Consider the following 26184-nt stretch of genomic DNA (forward strand, 5'->3'; position numbering starts at 1 on the left):
CAGTGAGACTGGAGTTAAATTGTGTTTTAAAGTGGATTAGCTGTTAAACAGGAGTCTGCTGCAGCAGTGAGGCTGGAGTTAAATTGTGTTTTAAAGTGGATTAGCTGTTAAACAGGAGTCTGCTGCAGCAGTGAGGCTGGAGTTAAGTTGTGTTTTAAAGTGGATTAGCTGTTAAACAGGAGTGTGCTGCAGTGAGACTGGAGTTAAGTTGTGTTTTAAGGTGGATTAGCTGTTAAACAGGAGTCTGCTGCAGCAGTGAGGCTGGAGTTAAGTTGTGTTTTAAAGTGGATTAGCTGTTAAACAGGAGTCTGCTGCAGTGAGACTGGAGTTAAGTTGTGTTTTAAAGTGGATTAGCTGTTAAACAGGAGTCTGCTGCAGTGAGACTGGAGTTAAGTTGTGTTTTAAGGTGGATTAGCTGTTAAACAGGAGTCTGCTGCAGCAGTGAGACTGGAGTTAAGTTGTGTTTTAAGGTGGATTAGCTGTTAAACAGGAGTCTGCTGCAGCAGTGAGGCTGGAGTTAAGTTGTGTTTTAAGGTGGATTAGCTGTTAAACAGGAGTCTGCTGCAGCAGTGAGACTGGAGTTAAGTTGTGTTTTAAGGTGGATTAGCTGTTAAACAGGAGTCTGCTGCAGCAGTGAGACTGGAGTTAAATTGTGTTTTAAGGTGGATTAGCTGTTAAACAGGAGTCTGCTGCAGCAGTGAGACTGGAGTTAAATTGTGTTTTAAGGTGGATTAGCTGTTAAACAGGAGTCTGCTGCAGCAGTGAGACTGGAGTTAAGTTGTGTTTTAAGGTGGATTAGCTGTTAAACAGGAGTCTGCTGCAGCAGTGAGACTGGAGTTAAATTGTGTTTTAAGGTGGATTAGCTGTTAAACAGGAGTGTGCTGCAGTGAGACTGGAGTTAAGTTGTGTTTTAAGGTGGATTAGCTGTTAAACAGGAGTCTGCTGCAGCAGTGAGACTGGAGTTAAATTGTGTTTTAAGGTGGATTAGCTGTTAAACAGGAGTCTGCTGCAGCAGTGAGACTGGAGTTAAGTTGTGTTTTAAGGTGGATTAGCTGTTAAACAGGAGTCTGCTGCAGCAGCGAGACTGGAGTTAAATTGTGTTTTAAAGTGGATTAGCTGTTAAACAGGAGTGTGCTGCAGCAGTGAGACTGGAGTTAAGTTGTGTTTTAAGGTGGATTAGCTGTTAAACAGGAGTCTGCTGCAGCAGTGAGACTGGAGTTAAATTGTGTTTTAAGGTGGATTAGCTGTTAAACAGGAGTGTGCTGCAGCAGTGAGACTGGAGTTAAATTGTGTTTTAAGGTGGATTAGCTGTTAAACAGGAGTGTGCTGCAGCAGTGAGACTGGAGTTAAATTGTGTTTTAAGGTGGATTAGCTGTTAAACAGGAGTGTGCTGCAGCAGTGAGACTGGAGTTAAATTGTGTTTTAAGGTGGATTAGCTGTTAAACAGGAGTGTGCTGCAGCAGTGAGACTGGAGTTAAATTGTGTTTTAAGGTGGATTAGCTGTTAAACAGGAGTCTGCTGCAGCAGTGAGACTGGAGTTAAATTGTGTTTTAAGGTGGATTAGCTGTTAAACAGGAGTGTGCTGCAGCAGTGAGACTGGAGTTAAATTGTGTTTTAAGGTGGATTAGCTGTTAAACAGGAGTGTGCTGCAGCAGTGAGACTGGAGTTAAATTGTGTTTTAAGGTGGATTAGCTGTTAAACAGGAGTGTGCTGCAGCAGTGAGACTGGAGTTAAATTGTGTTTTAAGGTGGATTAGCTGTTAAACAGGAGTCTGCTGCAGCAGTGAGACTGGAGTTGCGTCATCATGACACAGTAACTTGTGAACCCAGAGGGTCTCCGGTCCTCCTCCAGAACCACCACGTGTTCTGTTATTAGACTGAATGGAGCCTTTATGGAGCTCATACTGAGCTCTAACTGGCTGCTTTCACCCGACGGGGAAACAAAGTAGTGAGCTGTCTGTGAGGAGGAGGACACACCCTGTCGGCCATTAGAGCAGCTGGACTGGGACACATGGTGGATCGGGGGGGACGCCGGTCCTGATGGAGTCCCTCTGCTCTTATGAACTCTGTGAATTTAAACTATAAACGTCAGCATGGTGCCGGCTCACACGTCGCTCTACAGACGGCTTTAAACATGATAAACCACAATCAGCACAACCTCAATGCAAAGAGACCGGCCTGGTCCTCTTAATGGAAAAATCAATACAATAAATCATATAGACCTCACGTCAGCTGGAAAACAAGCTGAGTAGAGAGGAAACAATGAGGATCGTAGGGGTGAAGGTTATCAGTTCCTTCTATTTATTATTATAAGCACATTATTCTGATAGTTGTATATTATAAAAAATCTGCATCATGCAGGATTCAACAACCGACATTTGTAGGACATTTTTCTGGCTTTTTCAGACATATTTTAAACTTTTTTTGGACATTTGTCAGATCTTTTCTCAAACATTTTTTTGCAGATATTTTTCGGACCTTTTTTTTTTTTTTTACATTTTTCAGATTTTTTCCTGACGTTTTTTTGTATTACTTTTTTCGGACATTCCACAGACATTTTTCAGACTTTTTTTGGACATTTGTCGGATATTCTTTTGGATATTTGTTAGACTTTTTTTCAGATTTTTGTCCAGACGTTTTTTCTTTTTACTTTTTTCGGACATTTGTTGGATATTTTTCTGGCTTTTAAAAAGAAAAATGTCGGACATTTTTCAGACATTTCTTTCTTTTTTTACATTTTTCTGACTTTTATTTGATTTTTTCTCAAATTTATTTTTGATTATTTTTCAGATTTTTTCATATATGTTTCAGACGTTTTTTTTTTAAAAACTTTTTTCGGACATTTTTTTTTTTTACTTTTAAACAGGTTATCAGTTCCTTTTATTTATTATTAGCGTGTCTAACAATAAGGATTCCCCGGGGCAAGTAAAACGCCACGTCAGGCTAGTAAATCTAGCAACTCACTTGCCCGATAAAAAATAATCAAACTGGAGAGATGCTGGACAGTGCTGGCTTTCCGATAGTTGTATTATCACTCTTTCCATCCACCACCCCAGCCGGTCTCGGCAGATGGCCGGTGGATCCTGTTGGGTCTCTAAACTATGGTGTACGGTCATAGACCTGCTCTACATATAAAGCGTCTTGAGATAACTTCTGTTGTGATTTGACGCTATACAAAAATAAATTGATTTGATTTGATTGTTTTTCCAGAGCTGATGACTGAAGAAGCTACGGAGTGAGCCATCTCACTTTCTTCTCATCTCTGTTGAGATTCGAGGTACTCAGTATCGATCGGACACTCGAGAGAAAATGGTGGTTGGTAAAGACAAAGTTTATGAGCTGGAAGCACAAGCGAGCCTTTAAATGATCCTGGAAACAAGAGTTTATTTGGTGGCGTTGGATGTGGGCCAAACTCCAGATTAATTTACTTAAATAAAGATTAAACATGACAGCAGATCCCACTATTCTGATTGAATAAAAGAGTTTTATTCATATGGTGGTTTGTTCTTTATACTATGAGTTTTCCTAATATTAGATTAAAAAAAAAATCGCAATATATTGATTGGTAACCCTAACCCCCCGTATCATGATACGTATCGTATCGCCAGATTATTGCCATAGACATACAGACATAGTTGATAAGAGTATTAGATACAGATCTCCTTTAAGGTCCATTTTGAACAGATAATAAATGTGATTAATTGTGATTAACTATTTTAATTGATTAACGGCCCTAATAAAACCACAACATGTTCTCAGTCTGGTTGAATATCAGAGTTCAGCTGAACCGTACGGACAAAGAGTTCATTTAAAGTGAACAAACAGATGAAGGTGTGAAAGTGCTCGGATCATAACTCAGACTGAAGCCAAAGCTCCCTCACAAAGACATTTATATATATTTATATATTCATTTATATTTATTTATATTTATATATATATATAAATATAAATATAAATATATAAATAACTACAGGACAAATTGTTCTCCATGTGACACACTAAAGTTCATGTGTAAAATCAGCGGAGTCTTCCTTCGTCCTTCGGTGTGAAGCGGCTCACTAAGCAGCCGTGGACAGATGTGTGCTGGTGAGTGTGAGTGTGTACAGAGCATTAGTGAAAAGTGGCTCTTTGTGTGCCTGGAATATTAACGAGCTGCTGCACCGTCACCGTCAGCAGGACGCTACGGAACAACGTCTTAACTTCACACAGTGGAAGGAAGTGGTTTAAAGGTAAATGAGTTCTTACATAACGTGTCACCTATATGTTGACATTAGTGGAAGGTATGGGGGTGGGGGCATGTTAACCCTCAGACACACAGAATAATCACTATTTAACACAAAACACGTTCAGCAGCGACGACTGGAAACTCTCAATCATTTGGGATGGAGTAGTAAATATTCTTAATTTAGCTGATGTGTGAAGACGACATCAGATGATCTGTAGCCGACCGCGAGTTCACAGCCTCGATTCATCAACTCTGGAGGAGACGTGACGCAGACGTGATGCAGCACGCCACTTCAATCACCACACCATGTTGACAGCAGCGTCATCATCTATCAACCACCTCTAACTTCACCTTCATGTTAGGATCAGTGCTCACAGTGGGCCGGTACTCACGGTACTCACCGGTACTCTCCGGTACTCACCGGCACTCACCGGACTTTTTCTTGGGTACCGACACTTCTCGATTGCTACCGGTACTCTCCTCTGCCGTCTCCATGTCAGGTTCTCTGGGAGATTCATAACTGTGCAGCGTTTCTGCCTCATAAACTGTATGAACATAAAAACTATGTGGAGAACATCTGGACGCGCCAACGACGGTGAGTGTTTCCTACCTGGAGACACCTGTCTGAGGCGACTGTATGAAGCGTGTTTCCTACCTGGAGACACCTGTCTGATGCGACTGTATTCTGAGTGTTTCCTACCTGGACAGACCTGTATGAAGCGTGTTTCTTACCTGTGTCGGGGGGTCTGATGAGGTCCATGATGACGGAGTCGGCTCCTTTAGTGTAGACGGTGATCTGGTCCGTCAGCGGGTGTCTGACCACCACCGACATGCGTTTCCTGGTGGAGTCGAAGCCCAGCGTGTGCAGCAGCTCGAAGCTCAGCTTCCCCAGGTGTGGCAGCTCCACGGTCACCTGGTCCGGGAGGCGTCCCACCAGGGAGCACTTGTAGGCCCTGGCGGCGTAGACCAGCGCGGCCTCGTCGGGCGACTCGGCCTCGTAGCGCAGCTCGCCGTCCTCCGGGTTCCAGGGCTTCCCGTCGTAGCACGGCGGGACGGCGCTGAAGGCGTGCTCCAGGCCTCCGGGCGTCTGCTCCTCGTGCAGCTTGGTGAGCGTGCTCTCTGCGGACGGCGAGGACAGCACGCTGGAGCAGCCCCGGTTGGAGGAGCGGTTGGTGATGAGGCTGGAGGAGCTGCTGCTGTTGGAGCCGGAGGTCAGGCGGCTCGGCGTGAAGCGCTTGATGAAGTCCTCGATGGTCTTCACTGGAGACTTCAGCTCAAACCTCATCCGGACCTGAAGGACAGAGAGGACGGAGACAATCACACCTGCAGCTGCAGCAGGTAGCACAAATACAGATATTATTACTATTATTATTATTATTATTATTATTATTATGATGAAGCTTCATGTTCAGCCTTTTAGAGCTCACGTTACTGGGTGGAAGTAAACTAGGGCTGCCTCCTCTGAGGACGTCATCTCGGGAAACACTGATTATAGACCAATAGACAATGAGAATAATCGTTAGCTGCAGCCCAAAAAGAAAACAGAAAATATTCACATTTAAGAAGCTGCAATCAGAATTTAGACTTTTTTTCCTTAAAAAAAAATGACTCAAACTGATTAATAGATTATCAAAATAGTTGGTGATTAATTTAATAGTTGACAACTAATCGACAATCAACAAATCAGACATTTTACTGACATTAGTCGAAAAAAATTTCCAACATTTTTCACACTTTTTCGGAAATTTTCAGACTTTTTTTTTTTTTTTTTTAAATTCGGAAATATTTCCGAATTTTTTTTGGGACATTTTTCAGATATTTTTTTCTTTTTTTGGGAAATTTTGCCGACTTTTTTTCGGACCTTTTTTGGACTTTTTACGGACATTTTTTTTAAAACTTTTTTTCCTGAAATTTCTCAGACTTTTTTCCGACTTTTTTTTCGGTACATATTTCGGACAATCACAATAAATCAGAATATGGAATCGTGATACATAGTGAATCTGCACCCATGTATGGTGACAGTATTGAATCAGGAGATGGGTGTGTCGTCCCAGCCCTGGTAATCAGTATTATGTTAAGCTGGTTCTTGGAAACATCTCTTGATCTTCATAAAGTGGGTTTCATGATGATTTGAGCTGTAGAGGAACCGGGCCCAGCTCTAGTGGTACAGATGTAAATGCACCTCTGGGTATGACCCTTTATCCCAAGGTGGTTTAGTACAATAGCAGAGAGAGTGACTCACACCGAGGCCGGCTGGCAGCAGGAGTCACACATATAGATATAAATCATGGAGGGGGGGGGGGGTTTAGCCACAAGGGCATCATAATGAAACGTGAACAATCACGTTGGCACAAAGGACAGAAAAGCACAAACAATACAACAACAGAAGCAGAAACAGAGACTGACTCTCAGCCAGATTTACATTTCCTCCCGTCTTATCAGATCACCTCCAAACACAAACTCCATGAATAACACGTCACCGCGTGCAGCTTCATCTGAGGCGTCTGACCGGCAGGACGGCGAGCTGGTGGCGCTCAGTGTGTGGTGAGGAGAGGCGAGGAGATGGAGGATATATATCACCTCTGAACAGGACGACCACACCCAGCCTCACACTGAACCAAACAAAACACGGATACACGGCCGGGACGGGACCGAGCACATCAAAGACTACATGCAGAACCAGAACTTCCTTTATCAGGAAAAATAACCAGCAACAATCTCACTTCTGTTTGTCAAAAGATGGAAAACTACTCCCACGTTCAAGAGAAGAAAAACAGATGAACTGAGAGGTCGGTGCTTCAGTAGAATGAGTCTCTAATGATCTGATTCTGATGCAGCGTTCTACACAGTATTCCTGTTTTACAGCGTTCTACTCAGTATTCCTGTTTTACAGCGTTTTACTCAGTATTCCTGTTTTACAGCGTTCTACTCAGTATTCCTGTTTTACAGCGTTCTATTCAGTATTCCTGTTTTACAGCGTTCTACTCAGTATTCCTGTTTTACAGCGTTCTATTCAGTATTCCTGTTTTACAGCGTTCTACTCAGTATTCCTGTTTTACAGCGTTTTACACAGTATTCCTGTTTTACAGCGTTCTATTCAGTATTCCTGTTTTACAGCGTTCTACTCAGTATTCCTGTTTTACAGCGTTCTACTCAGTATTCCTGTTTTACAGCGTTCTACTCAGTATTCCTGTTTTACAGCGTTCTATTCAGTATTCCTGTTTTACAGCGTTCTACTCAGTATTCCTGTTTTACAGCGTTCTATTCAGTATTCCTGTTTTACAGCGTTCTACTCAGTATTCCTGTTTTACAGCGTTCTACACAGTATTCCTGTTTTACAGCGTTCTACACAGTATTCCTGTTTTACAGCGTTCTACACAGTATTCCTGTTTTACAGCGTTCTACACAGTATTCCTGTTTTACAGCGTTCTACTCAGTATTCCTGTTTTACAGCGTTCTACACAGTATTCCTGTTTTACAGCGTTCTACTCAGTATTCCTGTTTTACAGCGTTCTACACAGTATTCCTGTTTTACAGCGTTCTACACAGTATTCCTGTTTTACAGCGTTCTACTCAGTATTCCTGTTTTACAGCGTTCTACTCAGTATTCCTGTTTTACAGCGTTCTACACAGTATTCCTGTTTTACAGCGTTCTACACAGTATTCCTGTTTTACAGCGTTCTACTCAGTATTCCTGTTTTACAGCCGTCTCAGCAACATTCATTATTATTATTTACCCTTTGACACCGAGGCAGCTCCAGCAATGAACGTATATCCATAATAGTGGAGCGGCTAACAACCATTTTTCAGTCAAATCGTGCAAATAGTGATACAAGCACCAAATTTGGCATGATGATTCCCGAGGGGTCACTTAGCAAATATAAACGATCGGCCACTTGAAAATCCAAGACGGCGGCCATTTTTCAAGATGGCCGCCAAATTGACCTGCCGTTAATGGTTTCTCTCATAGAAATTCATCTACTTGGTCAATTTGAGTGATCTTGGTGTCAAAGTATGTGATTTCTAGCATGCTGGATCTTATTTTGATAGTTTTAATAATTTTGAACTGCAATATGGCGGACATTTTTAAGATGGCTGTCAAATTTACTCGCAGAGAATGTTTTTCTTAAAGAAATGCATGTACTTGGTCAACTTGAATGATTGTGATGTAGAATTATATGTTTTCTGGTATGCTATCTAATTTTACAGCTTTAACATCCTCCGATACGTTTTTTTTTTACTTTTGGCTGTCCGGTGAGTCTTTGCTTTGTGGTGTTTGCATGGCTCAATTGGCTTGTAGGTCTACTGTTGTAGATATCAATAGCTGCTGTTGCCATAGGTGTAGGGGCTTAGTGGTAGGGGTAGTACCTTTGTTTCAGAAGTCAGCCACATCCTCCAGGATGGACTACTGGCACTGGTCCTCACTACTTGCCCAACTCTCACCTGTGGCTCCATGAAGTTGCTAGTGCACGGCAATGACCACACCCCGGGACACCATGTTGGCTCACGGGCTGAACTAGGTGAGGGTAGCACACAGAGAGTATCTCTGTGATGGAGTATGTCTAGCTCTAAATGTCAAAGTGCATAGAGTCAACGAACCAGCCATCTTTATCCATGAGGTTCCAACCCAACTGCCAGAATTGGAAAAACAGCAAAGAACTGTAAAGGAGTGATTGTCGGGCACTACCAGGGCACACTGGTGACAATCGCTGCTGTGTAACTCAGAATGGGGTTTAACGTCAGCTAAGTAGGATTCAGCATTATACTTAGTGTCCAAAATGCTGCTTACTACCAACCCCTGATCAGTTTAAGGCAGCAAAACCTGAATCGACAGGATGTGCAAGCGCGGGAGAGCCGAGCCAAGGATAATGGGGTTTCAGTTATCCAGATAGTGTACAGATTGCGTAAAATAATGCATGAACCTAGCTGTATCCCATGCAAGCAAGTGCCCGTTCAGTGATGGAAAGCTCCTTCCCAATCTGAGTGCTGGAGATGTCAGCCTGCTTGCTTGGCTGCTCTGTACAAACGAGAACGAGCCTATCTGAATGCCCAACAGCTGCAGAAGAAAGAAGAGCTGGCCCAGAAGAAGGAAGCAAATATGGAGAAGCAGTCCACCTGGCAAAGGCTGCTCAGATGATACGTCGTGACATGTTTCAGCATAAATCAGAATTCAACAGCACGTCTCATGATGGGTACCTTGAAGATACCGTCACACCATCACTGCTTCAGTTTGTATGTATGATTGAACATGGGGCTGATATCAAGTCACAACTCCAAAATGGCACATCAAAATCTGACCTTGCAACTGTTACAGTAGAGCTGTTTTGCCAAATACAGGGAAGGATCGCAGGTCCACAGGCAATCCAAGGACAGGAAGACACCTTTTGCTATGTGTGTTGGCCTGTCTGTGTTTTCCAAGACCAGAAAGAGGCAACTGATAGATATGTTGGTGTGGGAACCTCATGGATAAAGATGGCTGGTTCGTTGACTCTATGCACTTTGAAATTTGGAGCTAGAAATACTCCATCACACAGAGACTCTGTGTTTTACCCTCACCTAGTTCAGCCCATGAGCCAACATGGTGTCCGAGGTGTGGTCATTGCCGTGCACTGGCAACTTCATGGAGCCATAGATGAGAGTTGGGCAAGTAGTGTGAACCAGTGCGAGTAGTCCATCCTGGAGGATGTGGCTGACTTCTGAAACAAAGGTGCTACCTCTACCACTAAGCCCCTACACCTATGGCAACAGCAGCTATTGATATCTACAACAGTAGGCCTACAAGCCAATTGAGCCTTGCAAACACCACAAAGCAAAGACTCACCGGACAGCCAAAAGTAAAAAAAAAAAAACGTATTGGAGGATGTTAAAGCTGTAAAAATTGTTAGATTAGATAGCATACCAGAAAACATATAATTCTACATCACAATCATTCAAGTTCATCAAAATCATGCATTTTTTTAAGAAAAACATTCTCCGCGACTAAATTTATATTGAAGTTAAAAATTATTTAACTATCAAAATAAGATCCAGCATGCTAGAAATCACATACTTTGACACCAAGATCACTCAAATTGACCAAGTAGATGAATTTCTATGAGAGAAACCATTAACGGCAGGTCAATTTGGCGGCCATCTTGAAAAATGGCCGCCGTCTTGGATTTTCAAGTGGCCGATCGTTTATATTTGCTAAGTGACCCCTCGGGAATCATCATGCCAAATTTGGTGCTTGTATCACTATTTGCACGATTTTTCCACTATCCGCTCCACTATAAGAAGTGAAAGTCACCTGTTCGTGTCCCGCTTCGTTCCTTAAATTTGTAAAACAAATATAAAGTTTCGACAGTTATTAAGAGTTTATTAATTCAGTTTAACCATTTATAGTTAACAGTTAACAGTTTAATCAAAGTTTGGAGGATTTTAGATGTAAATCTAAACATTTTTTTGGATTAGTGAAGCTAATTGTCCTATACATTTGTCAGACTTCTTTCTGGGAAATTTTTCAGACCTTTTTTTTTTTACTTTTCGGACATTTTTCACATTTTTTTATTCCGACATCTTTTGACCTTTTTCAGACTTTTTTGATTTCTTTGTGACTTTTTTAAGACATTTTTCTGAATTTTTTTGGACATTTGTCAGACTTTGTTTTTTGACATTTATAGAACCTGATGAATCCATCGGTACCGACCATGTCGTACTAGCTTGTCATGAAGGAGGTTAAATAACGCTCCAAGCTGTCCTATAGGTACATTTAAGGTTAAGAGTCATTTAAAGCAAACCATTTATCCACTTATGGGGGTTTTAAGGTAAAATATTAATGTTCAAGAGACTTTTTAAGTATTCAAATTTAAGGTTTAAGGGTTTAAGGGTTGTGGGATTTAAGTTTATGTTTTCCTGCTGTGGGACTTTTTCATTTGAACAAACTGAAGTGAATTTCACACTCCACAAACGGACTAATTAACCTAATTAGGAACCTTATATTTAACCTGACTAACTAATTAACTGATTAAAGACAAACTTTACTGTCTTTCATAGGTTGTAGATACTCAGTGTTGAAGCTAGAGTGAAGATTGTGGGTTTTTGGGAGATGGTTCATCTGGAGGAATCCTCAAAATGAGAGCAGAAATGGGGGAATATAGAGCGTCCTGGTGGCTCGGTGTCGATACGTCTATCAGCTGGGACCAGTTCAACAAAAGATTTGTTTGAATATTCTTTCAAAGGTCTCAAATTATCCAGCAGTTCAGAGGAAAACAAGACGACGTCTGCAGCCTGCCAGCAGCTCTCTGGTGCTTTAAGTAAAGATGATGCTGATGTTGAGCAGGAATGCTGCTCAGAGTCCAGAGAGGATATTAAAAGACAATACAGCCACAGCCCGTCCACCCTGCTGCCGATACAGAGCAACCTGCTGCCGTCTGGTTATAGAGATACAGAGCAACCTGCTGCTGTCTGGTTATAGAGATACAGAGCAACCTGCTGCCGTCTGGTTATAGAGATACAGAGCAACCTGCTGCCGTCTGGTTATAGAGATACAGAGCAACCTGCTGCCGTCTGGTTATAGAGATACAGAGCAACCTGCTGCCGTCTGGTTATAGAGATACAGAGCAACCTGCTGCCGTCTGGTTATAGAGATACAGAGCAACCTGCTGCCGTCTGGTTATAGAGATACAGAGCAACCTGCTGCTGTCTGGTTATAGAGATACAGAGCAACCTGCTGCTGTCTGGTTATAGAGATACAGAGCAACCTGCTGCCGTCTGGTTATAGAGATACAGAGCAACCTGCTGCAGTCTGGTTATAGAGATACAGAGCAACCTGCTGCTGTCTGGTTATAGAGATACAGAGCAACCTGCTGCAGTCTGGTTATAGAGATACAGAGCAACCTGTTGCTGTCCGGTTATAGATATACAGAGTAACCTGCTGCCGTCTGGTTATAGAGATACAGAGCAACCTGCTGCTGTCTGGTTATAGAGATACAGAGCAACCTGTTGCTGTCTGGTTATAGAGATACAGAGCAACCTGCTGCAGTCTGGTTATAGAGATACAGAGCAACCTGCTGCCGTCTGGTTATAGAGATACAGAGCAACCTGTTGCCGTCTGGTTATAGAGATACAGAGCAACCTGCTGCCGTCTGGTTATAGAGATACAGAGCAACCTGCTGCCGTCTGGTTATAGAGATACAGAGCAACCTGCTGCCGTCTGGTTATAGAGATACAGAGCAACCTGCTGCCGTCTGGTTATAGAGATACAGAGCAACCTGCTGCCGTCTGGTTATAGAGATACAGAGCAACCTGCTGCCGTCTGGTTATAGAGATACAGAGCAACCTGCTGCCGTCTGGTTATAGAGATACAGAGCAACCTGCTGCCGTCTGGTTATAGAGATACAGAGCAACCTGCTGCCGTCTGGTTATAGAGATACAGAGCAACCTGCTGCCGTCTGGTTATAGAGATACAGAGCAACCTGCTGCCGTCTGGTTATAGAGATACAGAGCAACCTGCTGCCGTCTGGTTATAGAGATACAGAGCAACCTGCTGCCGTCTGGTTATAGAGATACAGAGCAACCTGCTGCAGTCTGGTTATAGAGATACAGAGCAACCTGTTGCTGTCTGGTTATAGAGATACAGAGCAACCTGCTGCCGTCTGGTTATAGAGATACAGAGCAACCTGCTGCCGTCTGGTTATAGAGATACAGAGCAACCTGCTGCCGTCTGGTTATAGAGATACAGAGCAACCTGCTGCCGTCTGGTTATAGAGATACAGAGCAACCTGCTGCTGTCTGGTTATAGAGATACAGAGCAACCTGCTGCTGTCTGGTTATAGAGATACAGAGCAACCTGCTGCCGTCTGGTTATAGAGATACAGAGCAACCTGCTGCTGTCTGGTTATAGAGATACAGAGCAACCTGCTGCTGTCTGGTTATAGAGATACAGAGCAACCTGCTGCCGTCTGGTTATAGAGATACAGAGCAACCTGCTGCAGTCTGGTTAGAGATACAGAGCAACCTGCTGCTCCCTCATAGACCTGGATGGATGTGAGGAGGTGAGCAGTACCTTGTGTCGGGGCTGGTTGGGGGACGACACCACCACCGTGTTGCAGACGGTCAGAGCGATGAAGAAGTCGATGACGTCGGCGAGGTCGGAGGGCAGCTGGGACATCGGCTGGCTGTGGAAACGCATGAAGTCCATCTGACTGCTGCATTCGTTGACTTTGTCCAGCAGCTGAGGGTCGGGGGTGATGTCTTTCTCCTGCAGGACAGACGTGAGGACGGTTTATAATCAGAGGACGACACAGAGGACGACACAGAGGACGACACGGAGGAGGGTTTATAATCAGAGGACGACACGGAGGACGACATAGAGGACGACACAGAGGACGACACGGAGGAGGGTTTATAATCAGAGGACGACACAGAGGACAACACGGAGGACAACACGGAGGAGGGTTTATAATCAGAGGACGACACAGAGGACGACACGGAGGAGGGTTTATAATCAGAGGACGACACAGAGGACAACACGGAGGACGACACGGAGGAGGGTTTATAATCAGAGGACGACACCGAGGACGACATAGAGGACGACACAGAGGACGACACAGAGGAGGGTTTATAATCAGAGGACGACACCGAGGACGACATAGAGGACGACACAGAGGACGACACAGAGGAGGGTTTATAATCAGAGGACGACACAGAGGACGACACAGAGGACAACACGGAGGACAACACGGAGGAGGGTTTATAATCAGAGGACGGCACAGAGGACGACACAGAAGACGACACGGAGGAGGGTTTATAATCAGAGGACGACACGGAGGACGGCACAGAGGACGACACAGAAGACGACACGGAGGAGGGTTTATAATCAGAGGACGACACCGAGGACGACACGGAAGAGGGTTTATAAATCAGAGGACGGCCCGGCGGACGGCGAGACGGCGAGACGTACTGACCATGGGGCTGCTGAAGGCCGTGTGCTTGGACAGGATGCTGGCTCGCTTGGCCTCCGCCCGGCTGCCCGTCCTGCGGTGGGACTTGGTGCTCTGGGAGCGCAGCACCACCCGGGCGCTCTGGTGGCTGGTCATGCTGTCCCTCCTGGGCAGCGTCCCGCCGTGAGACGTACACTCCTCCTCCTCAGAGTCCATCTCCTGGTACATAGCCAGTCTCCTGGCTGGACAACACACACACACACATCATTAAGTAAAACGGGTTTTATAACAGAGTGTGTTGTGCGTGTGTGTGTGTGTGTGCGTGTGTGCGTGTGTGTGTGTGTCTCACCATTGGCATCATGGGAGTACTCCACCCCCGCCACGGTGCAGCGGCGGAACACCATCTTGTTCTCCGTCAGCGTGCCCGTCTTGTCGGAGAAGATGTACTGCATCTGGCCGAGGTCCTCGGTGATGTTCAGAGCTCGGCACTGCAGCTGGGAGTCGGTCTCCTCGTCGTACAGATCAGAGTCCTGATGGATGAAGAACACCTGGCAGATCTTCACGATCTCAATCGACACAAAGAGAGAGATCGGTATCAGCACCTGGAGAGGACGGAGAGGACGGAGAGGACGGAGAGGACAGAGAGTCAGCATGTCAGACACTTACTGTATGATATACGTGGGAACACAGACGAATATCTCAGATAATCTAGGGCTGTCAAAGTTAACGTGATAATAATGCAACGTTCGTTTAACGCCACTAACTTCTTTAACGCATTAACACAACTTGTGATTTTTAGGTTGTAGCGGCTCAGTTTTAAAGCTAGAGTGAAGATCCTGGTATCATAGTAAACTACAAAACCTGATGAATCCATCGGTACCAACCATGTCAGACCAGCTGGTCATGAAGGAGGTTAAATAACGCTCCAAATTTACACTAAATGTTGGCGATGAAAAACTGTCATGTCCATTACCAAAGGGGTCCCTTGACCTCTGACCTCTAGATATCTGGATGTGTGAGGGGTTTTGTCCAAAAAAAAGTCAGAAAAATGTCCAATTAAAAACTCTGAAAAATGTCAGAACAAAAGTCAAAAAAATGTCTGAAAAAAGTCCAACAAAAATTCTAAAAATTACGGAAAAAAAGATGAAAAAAAGGTCGGAAAAATGCCCAAAAAGAGTCAGGAAAATGTAAAAAAAAAAATCAAAAAAAATCTGAAAATGTCAGAAAAAAGTGCAACAAAAAATTCGAAAAAAAGACAAAAGAAAGGCGAAAAAGAAATGCCTGAAAGATGTTTGAAAAAAAACTGATGAATCGGTACCAACCAGGTCAGACTAGCTTGTCATGAAGGAGGTTAAATAACGCTCCAAACTGACACTAAATTCTGGAGAGGAAAAACTGTGATGTCCATTTCCAAAGGGGTCCCTTGACCTCTGACCTCCAGATCAGTGAATGTAAATGGGTTCTATGGGTACCCACGAGTCTCCCCTTTACAGACATGCCCACTTTATGATCATCACATGCAGTTTGGGGCAAGTCATAGTCAAGTCAGCACACTGACACACTGACAGCTGTTGTTGCCTGTTGGGCTGCAGTTTGACATGTTATGATTGGAGATGATTTTTCCATACATTTGTCGGACATTTTTTCTGATATTTTTCTGAATTGTTTTTGGACATTTTTTCAAACTTTTTTTGTTGATATTTTCCAGACATTTGTCGGACATTTTTCAGACTTTTGTTGCAATCAGTTTTTGGCAGGTGAAAACTATGAGTTGTAATGGTCCTTTAAAGGAATTTCAGCAGTTAAAAAGGACTGAGTGGGCTATAATCTGTCAGATATAATCCTCATGAATGAAATCAAACCATTCTGATGCAGAATGAATCTTCCAGTCACAAGGTAGGAGCTGCAATCAGTTCTTCAGCTCAACACATTAACAGACTTAAGTCCATCATCTGTCCACAAGAGTACCTCGAGCGAAAAAAGGCTTGAACCCGCGAACTGCCGCTTGCGTCTCTAATTACCTCTGTTTTATTATTTAATTTTTCTGGTTTCAATATTTGTTTTAATAACAAAAGAAATGTTGAACACTCGTTGGAATTGAATTGTAAAAGAAGCCTTTTGCTAATAAAAATAAATCTGTATAAAAGTAGAGATGATTCTGCAGTATGAAGTATGAAGTTCGTCCTCTCTGATAAAGATCTGGAGGTCAAACACACAGAGAGGCTGAAATATGTCTGATTCACAGCGATGCTGCTGCACGGTGGGATGAACCCAATGACACCGAGCGTCTTGTTTACGTCTTTATCTGTGTCTGTACCTGAAAGACGATGATCATGGTGAGGAAGAGATAAATAGCAGACATGATGGGCGATAAGTCCGTCCCGTCTGGACCGAGGACGTCAAACACGGGTCTCTTATCTCCGTACTGAAACATCCACAGCCCGTGACCTGGAACAGCACAAGGTCAACACACACAAACACAGATGTATAAAACACACTCACAGATTCTCTTCAGTTTCACATTAAATATAAAGAAATGAAGGTTTTAATCTTTAGAGAACAACAGTTTATATATATATTTATATATCCTGTAACCGTGACGTGTTTACGCACCGACAGCAGTGAACAGGCACATGACCAGCAGGATGATGACGCACCAGAACACGTGCACATTCATCTGGCGCTCCAGTTTGCTGCGCTTGTAGCGCGGCCCGTTGTTGTTCAGCATGGCTTTGGTCTCGTGACCTGCGAGGACACGACGCAGCGCGTTAGCAGCAGCAGGAGGTCAGAGGTCAGAGGTCAGATATGGAGCGTGACGGCGGGTCTAACCTGCGTAAATGACGATCCCCACGGCCTCCTCCGTGTTGCGGATGGTGCAGCCTCTCAGCAGCAGGTTCTCTTTGTAAAGTGCGTCTCTTCTGCCGCTCCGGTGGATTCTGTCAGGTGAAAAAGGTGAATAACAATTATTACTATCAGAGCTGGTTCAAATGTTCTCAAACAAATAGGAGTACTAGAAATACAGCATCTCTCTGTAGACGACATCAGCTCGATGGACGACGCTCTGAAGCATCGAGATCTCCTCTTATCTCAACATTAACTCTATCTGATACAGAAGCACACAAACCTCTCAGATCACAGTCTATCTGGAGATGAACTGCTTCATCTCTGACTCTCATATCTCACTTCACGCTGACATTTAACCCGTTTGTTCCACAAGTTTCTTAGAAATACGTCCTTCAGCAGAAAAAAGCTTAAAATATGACTAAAGAAATCTTAGTTGACTAAAACCCAAACCAGCGATTACTCAGCTAATCACATGGTGACGTAACTATCAGCATCCTCTATCTGACTGACTCGTCTCCACGGCGATGGATTCATACCGTTGTCTCTGAACTCAGATCAGCTCGTCCTGTTCAGCTCACTGATACCAGTCAGAGAGTTTCTCCCTCACAGAGCTGCTGAGATTAGACTCAGTGGATGTAATGTGATTAAACACTGCTGAGACAACTGTCCCCCTCTCAACGCCGCCGTCGCCGCCGTGCCTCACCGTAACCTGGCAACAGAATACCTGCAGCATCTGGCCTCCTTCTGAGCAAAGAATAGATGTCATCATCATCGTGTGAGAGCGGGTCAGAGCGGCCGCTGACCTGTGAGCTCAGAGGACGTCTCTCATCGTCTCAGTGACGAGACACAAACCCACGTCTCCCACAATAAAACATGACCACCAACCACTGATATCACATGACCATCAACTGCTCAACAGTTTGGGAAACGCACTTATCTGCTCTCTTGTGGAGGATTATATGAGGAGATCAATACCTATAAACAACAAAGGGTAGAGTAAGAGCAGGGAGGCAGGGAGGCATCTGATTGGTTCTTTCCGAGCGGACCTCGAGGCAGTAATTGGTAGACGTTTTTACAGGATTACAGCTGCTACAGATGACGGCTCTTTTCCTTTTTCAGAGTTCATCAGTAATGGATCGCTGTCGGGGTGTAAAGTCCATTTCAACCAATAAAACAGATAGTGGAGACTGGAGAACATCGTCAACCCTGCCTTTAAGAGACAGAGAATTAAAATGGGTCTGAAGGTGATTCTTAAAAGCATCAACAGACTCGGCCTGTCTGACGGCGTCCGGCGAGCTACTCCAGAGCCGAGGAGCCGAGGAGCCGAGGAGCCGAGGAGCCGGGGAGCTGAGGAGCTGAGGAGCTGAGGAGCTATTCCAGAGCTGAGGAGCTGAGGAGCTGAGGAGCTGAGGAGCTGAGGAGCTGAGGAGCTGAGGAGCTGAGGAGCTGCTACAGAAACAGCCATGTCCCCCACCGTGCACAGTAAACACCAGTATCTTTCTGTTCCCACACCTCCAGTTAGTAACCTAGCAGGCTTCAGAGAAACCTGAAGCCTTTAATGGGAGTTAATACAGATACAGCTGAGCTGTTACCATCAACCAGAACCAGAACCAGAACCAGAACCAGAACCAGAACCAGAACCAGAACCAGAACCAGACAGTACTCACATGTATCCTCTGAAGCGGTTCAGGTCGTTGTTGGGCTTCTCACATTCAATGATGCTGTTGTACTTTAACGGGTCAAAATCACAATCCTGCAAACACAACGGTATTATTATTATTATTATTATTATTATTAATATTATAAATAATTCAGGCAGCGGTTGCAACTTCTTCTTACCTTCCTAGAAAAAGCACAGAAAAGGAAAAGAAAGTATATGTATATTATATATCATAAGCATAACCATATACTGGCATACAAACACTTAAACATATATATATGCATACATGCGCTCCTACATACGTCATGCTTGTATACTCTATACGTTCATGTATGATGGCTAAAGTAACACAAGGATGAACACATTGAAGATGCACCAAGTAGCAAACACAATTACTGATGTATTTTGTCTTGTATCTTGATTAGAGCTGTCAATCCATTCAAATATTTAATCAAGATTAATCACACGTTTATTTTATCTGTTCTAAATGAACCTTAAAGGGGGATTAGTCCAGTATTTAATCCTCTTATCAACATGGGAGTGGATAAATATGCTGCTTTATGCAAATGTATGTTTATATTTATTATTGTAAATCTATTAACAACACTAAACAATGACAGATATTGTCCAGAAACCCTCACAGGTACTGCATTTAGCATAAAGATTTAGCATGTCCGAAGAAATAAACAAATTAAAAAAAAAAAAAAGTCAGAAAAATGTCCGACAAATGTCTGAAAAATATCAACAAAAAAAGTTTTTAAAAAGTCCAAAAATATGTCAGAAAAATATCAGAAAAAAGGTTTGAAAAATGTCCGACAAATGTATAAAAAAAAGTTTAAAAAAAAAAAAAGTCTGAAAAATCTGCTCCAATCATAACATGGCAAACTGCAGCCCAACAGGCAACAACAGCTGTCAGTGTGTCAGTGTGCTGACTTGACTATGACTTGCCCCAAACTGCATGTGATTATCATAAAGTGGGCATGTCTGTAAAGGGGAGACTCGTGGGTACCCATAGAACCCATTTAGATTCACACATCTGGAGGTCAGAGGTCAAGGAACCCCTTTGGAAATGGACGTGACAGTGTTTCCTCTCCAACATTGTGGCTGCCGCCGCCGCCGCCGCCGCCGCCGCCGCCGCCGCCGCCGCCGCCGCACACGTAGTCTGAGTAACTTTAGCGAGTTTCCATCAGACCGTGTGTGTGTTGGCGGTGAGTGTGAGGTTGTTGGTGGCGTTCTAGCTGTGATCGTAGGTGTAGCAGTGTTCAGTTTATTTGTCGGTGAATAAATGCTACAAAACTACAACTCCTCCGCTGCGCTCAAGCGAGCTGGAGAGACCGACTTCCTGTATCCTGCAACTCCGGCTCCGCCTCTTAAGGTGGGCTGTTAAGGTGGACCAGCTTTTCTCCTTAAAGAGACGAGCCTCTCCTCTGAGCCGCTCAGCTTTTTATTTCATTATCAACATTTCTTTTAACCATTTTAACCGATAGCAATAATCGGTGAAAACGTTTAATGTGGGTTAACGGTTAAACGGTTCATTATGGACATCCCTAGCAGGGACCAATCACAGGCACAGCCCATAGTTCAATCTGGATCCAACTCCCAGCTGTGTGTTAACTCTATCCTTCTGTATATTACTCAACTGAATCTGTATATCTCTGAAGACGGCTATTCGTAAGCATATGTCTGTTGTGATGTGAGCCAATTAAACAAGTGAAATGTTAGGAGTTTGTCCTCCTTGATTTTGATATCTGGGATGTGCTACCCTATCACATTTTCATACCTTTAATATCTTTATATGAACACCAACTGAGCACTACTTGGGTAAATGCTCATTTCTGATTGGCTGAAGGTTGTGCACAGAAAACAGTAGACCCATCATGACATGGTAGAAAGGTAAAGTAAGGAGCGTCCGTCTCACCAGGTCGAAGAAGCTGCGGACGACCTGCCTCTGCTTGAGGTTGGTCTCTCCGTCCAGCGTGGCGGTCTCGATGTGACAGAGGCGGTCGGGGTCACTGGAGCTCAGCAGCAGGACGTCGGCGGGGAGGATCTCGTTACAGCGCAGCCTGATGAAGTCTCCCACCCGAACCTCCTTCCAGTACTTCTCCACGTAGCGGCGCTCCGCTCTGCCGGAACAATGAGAGGCTGGTCAACGACGGGGGAGCTATTGTTCTCAATAATTAGTGCTTCCAAAAACAGAAACTTCAGCTCCACTTCTATAAATCTGTACAGCAAATATGTTACGAATGAAAAGAGGACGGCCTGGTTGGTGACACCAAACCCAAATTCCTCTCAGCTTCTTCCTCAATACCTCCATCAAAATACAAAAACAGTTCAGTTTAGCAGGAACAGAACACTGGATCTTCATTATTATTATTATTATTATTATCCTGATCAGTGAATGTAAATGGGTTCTATGGGTACCCACGAGTCTCCCCTTTACAGACATGCCCACTTTATGATCATCACATGCAGTTTGGGGCAAAAAAAACATAATAAGCTGAGACTCTGGTGGTTCCAATGAGCCCAACTGGATTCATGTGTGATGATGTTAGTCCCCATAGGAGACATTTCAATGACCTCACTGTATAAAATGACCTGTGGTGACCTCTAGGATAATCAAAGCCTCATGAAACTTTACAGCCACAAACTAGAGACCTAGAGCATTCAGAGGATGGATGGATCAGACTAGAGACCTAGAGCATTCAGAGGATGGATGGATCAGACTAGAGACCTAGAGCATTCAGAGGATGGATGGATCAAACTAGAGACCTAGAGCATACAGAGGATGGATGGATCAAACTAGAGACCTAGAGCATTCAGAGGATGGATGGATTAAACTAGAGACCTAGAGCATTCAGAGGATGGATGGATCAGACTAGAGACCTAGAGCATTCAGAGGATGAATGGATCAGACTAGAGACCTAGAGCATTCAGAGGATGGATGGATCAAACTAGAGACCTAGAGCATTCAGAGGATGGATGGATCAAACTAGAGACCTAGAGCATACAGAGGATGGATGGATCAAACTAGAGACCTAGAGCATTCAGAGGATGGATGGATCAAACTAGAGACCTAGAGCATACAGAGGATGGATGGATCAGACTAGAGACCTAGAGCATTCAGAGGATGGATGGATCAAACTAGAGACCTAGAGCATACAGAGGATGGATGGATCAAACTAGAGACCTAGAGCATTCAGAGGATGGATGGATTAAACTAGAGACCTAGAGCATTCAGAGGATGGATGGATCAGACTAGAGACCTAGAGCATTCAGAGGATGGATGGATCAGACTAGAGACCTAGAGCATTCAGAGGATGGATGGATCAAACTAGAGACCTAGAGCATTCAGAGGATGAATGGATCAGACTAGAGACCTAGAGCATTCAGAGGATGGATGGATCAGACTAGAGACCTAGAGCATTCAGAGGATGGATGGATCAGACTAGAGACCTAGAGCATTCAGAGGATGGATGGCTTTCCTAGCTAGATTGATCAATAAGGGGGTTTCTGAACAGTTTACACAACACAAGTGTTCACCATCCAATCACAGAAAATATGCAATTCTGGCAGAAATCTCAAAAAGTTTTTGATCTCAAATCACAGCATGTCTTCTTCTCTGGTGTTCCTCAAGGTCTTGGTGTCTTAATGTGGTATTTTGGAGGGATTATTGATCATTTTTATCAATTCTCCAGTGGTAAAAAAATGGTTAAATTTAGCACCAAATCTGTGGAACAAATGGAATCAACCCCAAACACTTACTGCAACAACTTCTGAGACATAATAGAGCATGAGGATGACCATCAGATACTTCTATCATCATGTTATAAACCCTTATAGACTCAGATTAATCTCCAGGTTCTCAGCTTTCAGATGATATACACCACTTCTATGTGACGTCTACTGTTGACCTGCTATCTCCCACTAAAGACCTCCTGGACCCCCTAAAGACCTCCTGGACCCCCCTAAAGAAGACTAAAACAGGTCTCTTGTGGCTCTCAGAGGGTTAAGATGACGTCACTATTCTGAGGAACTTTCTGCACTCTGGACTATTAATGGATAAAGACTTCACTAACCACTAACCAGGGTTCATTTCTGGTAGCAGATCAGTTAAATAATGCAAACAGCCGAGCTACAAAACATCAAGAAGTGAAATGTTATTTATTCATAACCCCCCGACGTTAATGACTCACATCCCAGCATAGAAAAACATTCCTTCCCTGAAATATCACGTGGTGTCAGCATGAAAATCAGATTTTTCCCATGAATGCACTTTATATTCAGCTGGACAAACAGAATATAAAGGACAATAACAAACTAAAAACTAGTCTTATTTCATCTTATTCCTGTTTTGTTTTGCCTGGAAATGGATCAGCAGCCTGAGGAGAAAGAGCTGCCAAAGTTACAGCACAGAACTGTTTAATAAGTGATCCAGATTTATAATAACATCAGTAAAAGACACTTATTAGTTTTTGAAGATTGATCGTTTCAGTAATTTATTCAGGACATTCCCTCCGTCTCCAGCTGCTCAAACTTTGAGTATTTCACTGCGTTTCTTTGTCATATCTGATAACAACATTAATATCTTTGGGTTTTGGGCTGTTGGTCAGAATAACACAGCTACTGAGAACATCCCTTTGGGCTCTGGGACGTTGTGACGGACTATTTTCTGACCTTTCATCTGACCAAATGATCAACTAATAGAGAAAATGGATAAATAAACTACTTGTTAGTTGCATCTCTGTTCAGCTGAGTATCCCAGCATATTAAAACATTCCTTCCCTTGAATTTCCCTTGTGTTCTGAGAGGTTAAATTACTGTTTTTGTGAATGGAGTCTGGTGGCTTTGAAGAGAGCATAGATAACAGCTTCAGTTCCCCGTCAGAAAGGACTGGCAGCGAGGTAAAGAGATGAAAATATTCTGAATATAGCGTACACTTAAAGGACCAGTGTGTAACATTTAGGGGGATCTACTGGCAGACATGGAATATAACATTCATAACTATGTTTTCATTAGTGTATAACCACCTGTAAATAAGAATGTGTTTCCGTTAGCTTAGAATGAGCCGTTTATATCTCCATGGGGAGCTCGTCCTCTTCACGGAGTCCGTCATGTTGCTACAGTAGCCCAGAATGGACAAACCAAACTCTGTTAACTTTTCTTGCTTAGTCGATAACGTTACTCGCTGTCGTCGTCGCCACTCTCTCTCTCTTGCTTCACAACTCACATCCCACGTACACATGGCTCTAAAGAGGGCCATTCGCGTTTTTGCGTTGGCCACCGTAGCAATCCTACACGCTAGGCACACGGGAGAAGTTGTAATCTGCAACCTCACTGCTAGACACCGCCAGATCCTACACATTGTTCCTTTAAACTGATATAGATGTTTTTAGGTGTCTAAAATGTGTTTCGTTGCTGCCCCCGTCCACAGCTGTACATTGCTTTGCTCCCGTACTGGTACTCCCGTCTGTTTCTACTAACTCCATCTACTGTAGTAATACACTGACTATGGAGAAGCTCCTCATACAACCACACTGAGAAACACCTGAACTATCCCTTTAAAGTTGCTGTTGTGGTGAAACTGGATGCTCAGTGAGCTGGAGTCCAGCGTGTTTCTGGACAGCAGCAGCGGATGTTGTTAGATTAAGAGGAAACTATTTACATTCCAGTAAAGTCTATTTATTAGATTTGACTGGGCATGTCTGCGTCTGTGTAATCTACATTCAGGAGGAATCCAGTCACGATAACAGAGACATTCACCAGTACATGGCAGCCTCCATCATTCAGACTCTGTAAATATTAGTATTCCTTGATAAAGATGGAATATCATAAATAAAACCTCCTCCTGCTCAGTGTCTGTCTCCAGTAAACCGTCCAGATCACCTGCAGTTAAAACTCCTCCAGAGACACCACGTCTAAAGCCACTGTGTGTTTAACCTTGAGGAGAATGAAACAACGCCGCCGTGGAGGTTTAGTCCAGTCAGCTGTTGCCGGGTGGAGAATGTTGAGGATGTTTTGCACAATATTACCACGGCACAAGAAAACTCAATTATGTCCAACCTTGACAGAACAACTTGGGTCAAGACTGACTGTGAAACTGTGCAGCCACCAAACACTGAGCCTTTTGATTACCATGAATTATGCTCTGTACGACGACCACGACCACAGTGCTGCTTTTCATTAGCAAAACACACTCTGGTCTGCACACACTGAATATGTGGAATATAGTCAGTAGTAGAGAAACAGGTTGTCAGGTTACACACTGAATATGTGGAATATAGTCAGTAGTAAAGAGAAACAGGTTGTCAGGTTACACACTGAATATGTGGAATATAGTCAGTAGTAGTAGAGAAACAGGTTGTCAGGTTACACACTGAATATGTGGAATATAGTCAGTAGAGAGAGAAACAGGTTGTCAGGTTACACACTGAATATGTGGAATATAGTCAGTAGAGAGAGAAACAGGTTGTCAGGTAACACTGAATATGTGGAATATAGTCAGTAGTAAAGAGAAACAGGTTGTCAGGTAACACACTGAATATGTGGAATATAGTCAGTAGTAGAGAAACAGGTTGTCAGGTTACACACTGAATATGTGTAATATAGTCAGTAGAGAGAGAAACAGGTTGTCAGGTAACACACTGAATATGTGGAATATAGTCAGTAGTAAAGAGAAACAGGTTGTCAGGTAACACACTGAATATGTGTAATATAGTCAGTAGTAAAGAGAAACAGGTTGTCAGGTTACACACTGAATATGTGGAATATAGTCAGTAGAGAGAGAAACAGGTTGTCAGGTTACACACTGAATATGTGGAATATAGTCAGTAGAGAGAGAAACAGGTTGTCAGGTAACACACTGAATATGTGGAATATAGTCAGTAGAGAGAGAAACAGGTTGTCAGGTTACACACTGAATATGTGGAATATAGTCAGTAGTAGAGAAACAGGTTGTCAGGTTACACACTGAATATGTGGAATATAGTCAGTAGAGAGAGAAACAGGTTGTCAGGTTACACACTGAATATGTGGAATATAGTCAGTAGAGAGAGAAACAGGTTGTCAGGTTACACACTGAATATGTGGAATATAGTCAGTAGAGAGAGAAACAGGTTGTCAGGTAACACACTGAATATGTGGAATATAGTCAGTAGTAAAGAGAAACAGGTTGTCAGGTAACACACTGAATATGTGGAATATAGTCAGTAGTAAAGAGAAACAGGTTGTCAGGTTACACACTGAATATGTGTAATATAGTCAGTAGTAAAGAGAAACAGGTTGTCAGGTTACACACTGAATATGTGGAATATAGTCAGTAGAGAGAGAAACAGGTTGTCAGGTTACACACTGAATATGTGGAATATAGTCAGTAGTAAAGAGAAACAGGTTGTCAGGTTACACACTGAATATGTGGAATATAGTCAGTAGAGAGAGAAACAGGTTGTCAGGTTACACACTGAATATGTGGAATATAGTCAGTAGAGAGAGAAACAGGTTGTCAGGTTACACACTGAATATGTGTAATATAGTCAGTAG

At 43.3% G+C, this 26184-nt stretch overlaps 1 protein-coding gene across 3 annotated transcripts in view; it reads right to left on the bottom strand.

Annotated features, from left to right (window-relative positions):
* atp10a (ATPase phospholipid transporting 10A) overlaps window positions 1-26184 on the bottom strand; it is a 56735-nt gene that overhangs the window by 26980 nt on the left and 3571 nt on the right. For all 3 annotated transcript variants that reach the window (XR_012594069.1, XR_012594068.1, XM_074636733.1), the window contains exons 2-10: window positions 20567-20771; window positions 18656-18741; window positions 16974-17080; window positions 16758-16889; window positions 16462-16592; window positions 14494-14746; window positions 14169-14386; window positions 13268-13462; window positions 4957-5515 (exon numbers count right to left, since the gene is read on the bottom strand). Coding sequence is in view for 1 of the 3 variants with exons in the window: in XM_074636733.1 (XP_074492834.1) it covers window positions 4957-5515; window positions 13268-13462; window positions 14169-14386; window positions 14494-14746; window positions 16462-16592; window positions 16758-16889; window positions 16974-17080; window positions 18656-18741; window positions 20567-20771 (1886 nt within the window). In the remaining 2 variants the exon portion in view is untranslated. The remainder of the gene's footprint in view (window positions 1-4956; window positions 5516-13267; window positions 13463-14168; window positions 14387-14493; window positions 14747-16461; window positions 16593-16757; window positions 16890-16973; window positions 17081-18655; window positions 18742-20566; window positions 20772-26184) is intronic.

This window comes from Sebastes fasciatus, chromosome 5 (genome assembly GCF_043250625.1).
Source record: "Sebastes fasciatus isolate fSebFas1 chromosome 5, fSebFas1.pri, whole genome shotgun sequence".
In the NCBI taxonomy this organism is placed as follows: Eukaryota; Metazoa; Chordata; class Actinopteri; order Perciformes; family Sebastidae; genus Sebastes; species Sebastes fasciatus.